This window comes from Halyomorpha halys, unplaced genomic scaffold, assembly GCF_000696795.3.
Source record: "Halyomorpha halys isolate HHAL.00 unplaced genomic scaffold, Hhal_1.1 Scaffold162.1, whole genome shotgun sequence".
In the NCBI taxonomy this organism is placed as follows: Eukaryota; Metazoa; Arthropoda; class Insecta; order Hemiptera; family Pentatomidae; genus Halyomorpha; species Halyomorpha halys.
Genome location: NW_027109824.1, coordinates 437,843 through 448,763, shown reverse-complemented (window position 1 = coordinate 448,763; position 10,921 = coordinate 437,843). Strand labels below are relative to the sequence as shown.

The following is a 10,921-nucleotide window of genomic DNA, read 5'->3' as shown; positions in this document are numbered from 1 at the left end:
ATTTCTCTTGTAAGTCCGACGTTTCTGCCAATCCGGCCATCTTCAGGGACAATCTACTACAAAACAGTTTCCATTACATGTATGATCCTACAAACAATTCAATGACTTAACATTATTATTCATAATTTACCTTACCTTAATACAACTTTGAAACCATATAATTTAAACAACTCTAACTTCATGTAGGCTATTCTGCCCAGGTCAAAAACATCAATATCTATGAAACATTAAAACCTTTGGTTAAAGGTTTTTTTTTTTTGTTAATTAGTATATCCCACATATGTTTAATTACCTTATTAGTCAAATATCATATTAAAACAAAGTCAAAATCATTCATCAATAGACACTAATTCTTAAACTTTTATCACAACAATGCTTGTAACCTTCCTCCACTCAGTTCAAGCATTTAAAAATTATTTATCATAACTACATTTTTGTCAATTTTCCTCTTTATTTCATTAGCAAAAATCCTATCAAGGCCAACTTTTTTATATTGATGATGTTGTTATTGGACTATGACTGGAAAAGACCTACTTCATTGTGTCTTTGAAGGTCAAGAGTCTAGACGATTGCTACGCTCAGTGCCTGAAAATAAGATCTTGACTTCTTTTGTTCCAGAGGTTCAAGTCTATTTCCTCTTTTTTTTCCAGTACCCACCCAGTTTCCTGGTATTTTTGTTTGTAAGCCCTCCATTGAGGATCTATTTCTCAATTATGAATATCTTGATTAATTTCTTAGGGACTTAATTTAAATTTTTTTGGGAGTTGTTTTGAAAAGTATTTTGAATTAAAAGAACTTGAATCTGATCTTTTAGATCCATCCGTGTAGATTCCCTTAAAAAGGAGGCAAATTTATGTTTTATGATATGGCTTGAATTGTATTTCGAGTCTTTTCTTGCTAATTTTAGTGAATCCATTTTAAATACATGAATATAATTATATATGATTGTAAGTTGTAAACTATAATATTGTATATTGTTGCAGACGTAGGATGTGAGGCAATGCAGGCTGCCCTGGGGCTCTACGTCCTCTGGTTGGCCTACTTCGGGGCGGCCAGGGTCTGCCCTTCCATGGACATCAGGAACTCGGCCTCAGCTCTCCTCAACCTGGAACCCTGCAGTCGCATCCAGGGTTACCTTCAGGTCAGTCGATAGTATCGGTACTATACTATGAAATGAAATATCCTTTTATTTATGCAATAAATAAAAATCATACAAAATACAATATAAACATTTAAGGAAGATACAAAAAAATAAATAAATTTATATATATAATAATTGACAAAGCATTAACTTCTATCAATTTTCTTTCCATATTTCTGTATCCTTTCCTACATAGGCCTTCCCTTTCGGGAATAATAGTGAGCACTTCCCGGGGTGTCCAGCCCTATTGGGAGGCGAGTTCTTTCCATTTCTTCTTCCTTACATCCCTGTTCCTAGCAGCTCTCCACCAGAGGGGTATTGCCATCCTCTTGACCATATCGCTTCTAATTTTCTTTTTTACGTCCTCTTCTTCTTTGAAGGTCATATTGATTCCATTCTGTGGCAATTTTTGACCATCTGTCATCTTCGCACCGAAGGAGATGCCCTGCCCATTTTCATTTGCTCAATCTTGTCATCGTCAGTGCGTCAGTGAGTATTTCTTATTCGATCTCTTTTCCTCGCATTCACTATGCTTCTTCCAATATTATTTTGCCACACCTGTAATTTCCTCTTCTGAGCTATAGTCAGTGACCACACTTCGCATCCATAAGTGACCATTGGGCTAATGGAACTGTCTAAGACCTGCCTTTTAGAATGCCAGTTGAGAATATTCGGTTTTAGCACCTCAAAAAACTCTTAAAATAATTATCAAAAAAATCAGAAAATAAAATGTTTTAGCTCAAAATTTCCGCACTACACCGGCCTCTGATTTCTTTTAAAAAATTTAAATAACTTTTAATCACCTAAATAAATCGATAAAGTAAATTCAAATAAAATTTAATGTAAAAATTATATATAACTAGAAATGCAAAAAAATATTAGAGATATAGTGAAAATAGAAATAATAACAAACAAAGAAGTAGAAAAAGAGAAATATAAAAAAAACAAAGTACATACTAAAAGACAGAAAGTAAGGGAAATTAGAAATAAAGGTCTAGGGAAAAGGAAAATAAATTACAAAATAGGCCACCTACCTATTAAAGAAAGCATGACGCACACCTATTGAACAAAATAGGACACCCACCAATTGAACAAAATAGGACACCCACCCATTGAAGGAAATAGGACACCCACCTATTGAACGAAATAGGACACCCACCCGTTGAACGAAATAGGCCACCCACCTATTAAACAAACTAGAATACCCTCCCGTTGAACGAAATAGGACACCCACCCGTTGAGCGAAATAGGGCACCCACCCATTGAACGAAATAGGACACTTAGACATATACATGACTTAAATATATAATTAATAAAATCTTATTGCCTATTATTGTCCCTTTGGCCTGTCTGTAATTATGATTTTATGGTTTAATTTTGGGAAGCGATTTCATTTTTCTTTGTTTTTTAATTGCATTTAATTCGTTTATTTCTATAAAATAATTCATAAAGACAATCAGTTAAGAAGATATTATTTTAAGGGCGTTCACTATCTATTTCAATTATCAGGACAGACTAATCGATAAAATCTAATTAAGATACATTCTGCAAAGGAGAATATTTTTTCTAAGAGAAAAAAATAGAGTTTCAATTTGATGTTAGGTTAACGAGGAGGCAATCGGGCATACTTCAGCGACAGCTCTGGCAATTTTAAATTTTAATTATTTCTCTGAAAATATTTTCTTCTTGGAAAAAGGTAATTTAGAAAAAATGTGAATATGAAAAGATGCGAACGTACAAAATGTCAACTTGTTAATATTAAAAAGAGACCTTTCGGAATTCTGCATAATTGGAATTTTTCACAATAAATTCCTTCTATAATCGACTAATCTTCATTCTGGACATTTTATAAATTCAACTAAAAACATTTAATCAATTAACTTGTAGCCAGTCGCGTTAGCCATTAACACTCACTATAAGATGAATTAAAAATATTTTTTATAGCATACTTCATGATGTAAAAATATTATTAACCCTTGCTTGTTAAACTTTAAAGGCAAAATTATTTCTCCTCTCTTAATTAATAAACAAAATGTTCCACGTTTCAGCTAGTAAGCAGGGATAAAAATTTCAGTTGCAGTACCAACTCATAACTCATAAACTTCCTGGTAGAGGAGGTCATAAAAGGGTTTCAAGATATTGGATCTTACGACTTTGTAACAGTATTTCACGGTCTTCTAAATAAAAAACCCCTGCCTAATTTTATTTTATTAGTACAATTGAAAATACTGAATCTATGGACATCAATTATAATGCCGGCACACGTTATATCTGACTATATCAAAGTCAGATTTAAAAAAAATGATAGTGTTTCGAATAATTTAAGGTTAACCGAAAGCCTGAAATGGATTGGAGGGGTTCTCATAAAAAAGACGCTACAAGCGCCTCATTAGGCCAACAACAAAAGCTTACCTCCTCCAGCCCTCTCAGTGGAACCTGGGCACTAGAGGGCTATCTTGGTTTTTGCCAACAGTAGTTCCCCCCCCCATCTTTCCTGGAGCAGAAGAGGAATGAATGTAATCAAGAAATGAGAAAATTATAGAGAAATCAAGGAGTGAGGGAAGAATAGAATAGTAATTTCACTTATCAGTAATGAGTATCAAGCAAGCAAACTGTTCATGATATATTTTGAAGAAAAAAAAAAAACATTTCCGACGACACCTCAACATCCATCAACACCCCGGATAAAAGGGGTTCTATTATTACTGGTACATTAAAACGAAATCTTCTCAAAACATAAAAAATAATACTTTACTACCTAAGCATAACATAACAGGAAACATGATTAGATAATAATTAAATGACTTAGAAATTAATATTAATGAGATTTAAAAAAAAAATAAAAACTTACTATATCATGATTTTCATTCTTCAAATAGTTGTAATATATTTTTTCCATTACCGCGACAGACCGTGGAAGTCCAAGGCCTCGCGCAATGTACTTAAGAGATACATCGCGCGTTTCCTGACGTGGTATTCATATGATGGGTCCGTCAGTCCCACGCCTATTTTTGTGATTGCCACCCATTGGCTAACGTGCCTCACAAATGCCCAGGGGCGGTTGTGAGTGAGTATTGCATAATTTTTTGCTTGAAAAAATCCCGGGTAGGGCCGGGGTCGAACTCGCAATCTATGGGTTGGCAGACAGGCGCGTCACCACGCTGCTACCGTCACCCCCTATAGTTGTAATATTGATTAATACAATTATAACTCAAAGATTATAACTACCTACAGTTGCATTGTATTGCCTACAAAAATTTATTAAAATTATTCGAGAAAAATGTCGACTATTTATTTATCCATTAGCCGCAATAGGACAGACAGTACATTTTTTTCTGATATTGCATAAATTATTCTTCTGAATAACTTTAACTTTCCAGTCAATATTCAATCATTCACCGACTATTCAATTTTTCTTCCTCAAAGTAAATCATTAACTTGATGGACAAAGACCACTAATAGGAGATAGGATTTGCATATATAAAAGCCTAGTATACCAGTTGATAAACAAGGCAGTAACCTCAAAGAAGTAGTCGGCGACAAATGGATCAAAACCCCACTTACCAGACAAGTTATTTCCACGTATACCAGTATCAGTACAAGATAATCATATATCTCCACAAAACGTAACTTTATCAATGTTTTTTAAAATATTTATTTATTGCTATTTACAACTGTACATTATAATGCATTTAGTAAATCTGATCTAGGTTAAATTGGAGTTTTACAGGCGTGTAGAGAAACTACCCATACCAATAGTATAGTGCTACCAAGCACTCTAATGACATTTTACATTAGCTGGTCTAGTGGCCATCTTCTTTTCAGGTGCCTCGGAGGATTGTCAGGAATGGAAGAGGATACAAGATTAGAAACTAGGGGGTTTGAGTGGTTAGGGAGTTTATAATGGAAGGAGTGATATCTGGTTCGGGCTAGATCAGTTACTTAGGGAACATTAAGGTCGTCATGTATGATTTTATTTGTGACAAAGTAAGCATTTATCAATTTTGATCCTTATTCTATATGTACAAAATGTACAGGGAAATCTTATCACATGATTCTCTGGGCAGACAGTACATGATCGTGTAAGGTAATTTAAGATGTCCATCATAAGGTAAACAGAAAAGAGTAATTGATTAATTAGAGAAAAATAAATAACAGAATTAAATTTGTATACTATGAAATTTTCAAAAAATAAGTTTCTTATTTGCTATCTATATCTCAAAACATTTCTCGTTTAGGGACCAAAGTTTTACCTGGCGGGGTATTGAAAATATTACTTCACGCTGTCAAGACTCAAGACTCAAGACATCTTGAACTTTTACTTTTAATTAGTTAACACTTACAAATCCCCAGACAATACTCCACTATCTGAATTATATAATTAATGCTCCACAGAGTTGCTTCCTTTTATTGCAGGATACAGAAATGAAGATCATCATCAACCACATCATTAAATCTGTAATTTTCCATAGCCTCGTTATTCCAAATTCATTAACATATCTAACAGCTAATGTTTTATTTCGGCCACCCCCTACTACCTGTAAGTTAGAAAATAAATTTTTCATTCAGTTAACCATGTTTTATTTCCATTATATACAGTTCACTACATCCCACCAGCTAATCAAGTGAATGTGCGTCTGGTCTTTAGTTGAAGGTGTACTTCATACAGATAGGTTAAAAATATGTTAATCTTTTATTGATCTCGAAACCTCGGAACGTCAGCTATTTTCTTCGATTCATGAAATGGCCAGAATCTTACTTCCGACTCACCAGCGGTCTTGGAGTGCCGAAGGATCTTGGGGCTGCTACAGCTAAGAGGATCTCATGTAGTGCTGCGATTGGGTCCTTTGCGCTTCCATGTTAATGGAAACGAAATAGCTGAGGTTCTCTCCAGCCCCAACCAAACTTTCCCCTAACTTATAGCTCTGCCAAAAGAACGATTCAAGCAAATAAAAACTCGTAGTTTGTCAGAGGCACGAGAGAGAAGATCTTTAAATATAAAATGCAATCGATTTCCTTAACCCAAACCAAATAAATGATTGTTCTCAAAACTTCAAAAAAAATAATAATAAATAAATGGTGCTTTGTGCTCATTACTTTCACTTACCATCGTACACACCGTTTCAAGTTTTAGGTACTGATTTACCTTACAATTTTTTTTTTTAAGCTGTGAAAAATCGATACTATAATGTTGTACTTTCGGCTGATCGATTTTAACGAAAAAGTTGCTCTAATATCACAGGAATACAAAGCCCTAATTTGTAATTTTAGTTTCACGTGACTTTGCAGTTTTGTTCACACAGACAATTTGATTATGTCATTGAAACGTATATTTCCGTCGAAAAATCGAATTCGGAATTTACACGATGGAAATATTTCCCCTTACTGTATATAGGTAAGCCAAAGTAAAAAAAAGCTTATACTGCAATTGCTATAATTTAGATTGGAACTTCTGAAAATTGTCCGTTGGGAGAGATGTCCGTTAGTTAAAATTAGGGATTTAATTCAATTATAAAAGTCGAAAGTAGATATTGCCTCAATTGAACGGATGTAAATAGGAACTTATTATAATTTGTAATTTCAGTGTAAGTTAGCTAAGTGGTTGGTGCCTAACCACAGTTTTATATCTTTTCTCCAAAGTAATCCCTTAAACATTCTTCAACATATTCAAAGGATAAAAAAAAAAAAAATAAATTCAGTCATCATCCGATAAAGAACTTCAGTATTGGACTCTTTCCAAAGGCTAAAGTTGTTGTTGTTTGGATTTAAGGGCAAAACCACGGATGGTTATTATTGCCCTTGTAACTGAAAATACAGAAAGAGAAAATAAATAAGTAGGAAAAAAATAGTTGGTAAATATTAATAATACTAAAAATCAATAGTTGTTAACAATTTTGGTTCCTTTTTGACCTCACCCCTGTATATGACTTTTACATCGATTATAAAATGTGATAATGGCTAATGATAGGTGATTAAAGATAGATGATATTTACTGAGTATGATAAGATGGATGATATTTGCTGATTATGATAAGATGGATGATATTTGCTGATTATGATAAGATAATTCTTGATAATGAATAGTTATAATTCACAATGGACAATTCAGACCCGCACCAGTGTAAACAATCTCATAACTTTTTTTTTATTTATTTAATAAGAGTTACAACTGTACAAATAGTAAATACAATAAGTAAATATGTTGTATTTTTCATATACACTTGAAAATCTTGGGAAGGAACCAACCATTGGTGGTACTTCAAGCATTAATTTAAATTAGAAGGTCCCGTGGCCATCTTCTTTTCAGACGCCTCGGAGGATTATTAGGGATTGTTAAGGATGAGAGATTAAGAATTAATGGGTTAGAATGGGTCCTTTCCCATTAATTCTACTTAGTTTGGAATGAAAAGACGCAAATTACATATCATAAAAAATCAGTGAAGACTAAAATGACTTTATTCTAATATATTTACAAGAACTACATGTTACTGTTACTCAGTCTCTATCTTGTAACTTATATCTTCTTAGCTATCTAGTCTAGAAAATATATATAAACACTTGGGAAGTGAAAAAATAGTGAAATAGGAGAAGGGGTTTTGACCAATCGGATAATTTTAGGAGACTAGGTGGGGGAGGTAGAGAGCCTATGAGATTTAAAAGTAAAGTATCCGGAAGGGGGAAAAGGCGTGGCGAGAAGTTGGGAGGTCTGATTTCTAAGAAAGGGACCATGACCTAAGACTTTTGTGCACTGACTTACATATGTTAACCATATAATAGTTTGACTGATGCAAGTCCATTGTTAGATGACAGCATGTACCTGCTTAAGTACCAGGCCCTTGCTTTTTGATATAGGATACTTGAAAGGGTTGTAAGAATGGTCTCAAGGGCCTTTTGGAAACGTAGTTGTTTTTATTGAGTTTCTTTTTGTTAGGAAATGTGAACACATGGAACCATATGTCTAAAGTGACTGAACCTACAGTTGGGCAAGGGGCAATTGTTTGAATTGATAATACTGGTTCCTTAACTCGCATATCTGTTTTGGGCCAAATCTGCAATGAATGGGATGTTAAGGTCATTGTGAATGAGCTTATTTGTAACGTAATAAGGAGCATCAGTTATATCTTGAGTGAACGTTCTGTATGCTAATGTTTTTCTCACTGTTCAGGCCTTGGAGAGTTGTCGATGAACACTACAATATTCCATTATCTCTCTGTATCGGGGACAGGTTGAAATAAATAGTAGAAAAATACAAAGAGAGGGAGCTGCGTTGGCAATTCGATCTATCTTCTTCATAATTTGATCGCTTTTATTGATTTATTATTATTATTATTAATTATGAGAGACAGTTGACCGTGGATGATAAATGAGGAGAAGATGGTTGGGGGTGCGGTCAATGAAAAACACAAATAAGTATGATTAACTTATTTTAATGTGCCGACGTTTCGCCTAGAGTTTCTAGCCTTCTTCAGGGCTAAAAACAAAACAAGATAACAACCACAGTAAGTATAGAAAATATAAAAAGAAAGTATAAACAGAATAATTTTACACATACAATTACAATTACATACTATACTATTTTGTAAAATTATTCTGTTTATACTTTCTTTTTATATTTTTCTATACTTACTGTGGTTGTTATCTTGTTTTGTTTTTAGCCCTGAAGAAGGCTAGAAACTCTAGACGAAACGTCGGCACATTAAAATAAGTTAATCATACTTATTTGTGTTTTTCATTGACCGCACCCCCAACCATCTTCTCCTCATCTATTATTATTATTATTATTATTATTATTATTATTATTACAGATCGCAACAATAAAACTATCATTCATAAATAATATTCAACATTAGAAGGGAATATAGATGTTGGACAGTTGTGAAGTTACCTTTGCCTGCTGAAGCTCAGTGATGACCTTTCCCTTTGTGATGATGACTGATGAATCTTCTCATGTAATTCCTCTTTTGTCATGGCCATTCATGCGTTTAATCTTTAATCCTGGATCCTGCTCTCTATGGTGCCATTAAAAGGAAGAGGCACATAGTCATATATCATAGAAAGCTTTATTATAGCTTTATAAAAAAAAATTCTTGTACAGTTGTTCAACTTTTTTTAAGATTACACACACAGGATAATATAGTTTGTGGTATGGTCGCCGGCATGGTTAGGTTCTATGTAACCTAATTGTTGACCCGACATGGATGCTTTAGAGCCTACCAATAATGATTCAAAATGGACAACACCGCGGAATGTCAGACTGCGGAGTACATATGTTCGCTTGCATTACATTCGCGGTAGTAGCCGTCTGCTATATACTGCCTTGAGATCTAATCTGGATGCCAGGATTATCACTGATGGCGATAAACACCAATTTACCAATTAAATACCTTTATATTTATAAAATGTTGTAAAAACTATTAATTATATAATATAATATGGAGTGGTATAATGGGTTATATAATAGTATATAAACTACATAAAGAGACTAAGTATTTATTTACAATTTATTACTGTTATTAAAATGATTGTAATGATTCAGATGGTTGCCATAAAATATCGATTATTATGTCATTATTTATTTTTTAATTTATACTTATTGCGGCTGATTCATGCCGTGGGATGTGGTTCCGTAGGTGTCGTGTTGTAATCGTGGCTATCATCTCAGCCTGGAAGTTCCATTTCTGAAGAGCTCTTCTTAGAACTTCTTCAAGTCCTGCTCTTCTCTCTCTGCCTGGTCCTTTTTCGTCTAAGTCTTCCTTTTCACTGCTCTTCTTTCTGGTCTAGTTGTCCTTTCCCTTTTCTCCCACTTCCCTTTTTGGGGCGTTACCTTATTTTTGAATCTAATTCCTCATTGGCCATAGGTGACAGAACGCTCCCGAGGTAGGCGTCCCCCTCCCTAGGCCCGAGAGGGGGTGGTAAAGTTTGACATGTCCAGGAAGGCCTGCACCTGCTTAATTTGATTTTGACCCTTCGTCAAAACCTGTCGTTCTTGTTGTAACAAGTATTGGTAGATCTAATGAGGGGATGTGGAATATTAAACACAGATGTGTATATATATCCAGGGACGCATTAAAAGGTTCCTCGAAAGGCTCCTACCTCTACAGGTATAGAGACAGAAGGCGAAAACCTTAATAAACGGCATATTGTTATTGTAATAATGGCTAATGCCTCGATACATAGCACGTCCTTAAGAGAGGAGTACAAGGCAATGAAACTCATACTAAGAAAACAACGAGGCGGCACTCAGCCATTTCCCTCCATAAGTAATGCCTTACGACGGTTCCAGAGAGAGGAAGGAAGAGATGTAGAGCAGTGGTTTTAGTGGGTTAAATTACCACACACGGATAGGTTCTAGCCCATCTACCCTCGTAAAAAAAATACACACACAGTGGTTTTTTTTGGAACTATACTGATAATTCTACTAAAAATGGAAATAGAATCAAAGCAATCAGAAACGGTTAATTTCCGCATTACGTACATCCGCAATCCTGAATTATTATACATTTTTACAATTAATTAAAAAATTGTATCCTACAAACTTACGTACATGGTAGAATATAGCTACATACAATTAGTACTACATGGTTACATATAGTTATCCAGTACATAATTATATGTACATAACTATTACATGGTCGCATATAGTTAGTCAGTACATATCTACATAGGAAGATTGTTGATTGACCGTGTGAATAGATGAATGGAATATGGTCCGGGTGCGGTAAAAAAAAACTCAAATAGTAGATAATTATACTATTTTATTGAGCCAACGTTTCGCCCCACG

General features: G+C 34.3%; 1 protein-coding gene across 1 annotated transcript in view; it reads left to right on the top strand.

Moving 5' to 3' along the window:
• Positions 1 to 332: 332 nt before the first annotated feature.
• Positions 333 to 10,921, top strand: part of LOC106678822 (insulin receptor) — a 270,951-nt gene continuing 260,362 nt past the window's right edge. Inside the window, exons 1-2 of the mRNA XM_067047974.1 lie at positions 333 to 680; positions 984 to 1,141. Coding sequence (XP_066904075.1) covers positions 1,001 to 1,141 — 141 coding nt within the window. The 5' untranslated portion in view covers positions 333 to 680; positions 984 to 1,000. The remainder of the gene's footprint in view (positions 681 to 983; positions 1,142 to 10,921) is intronic.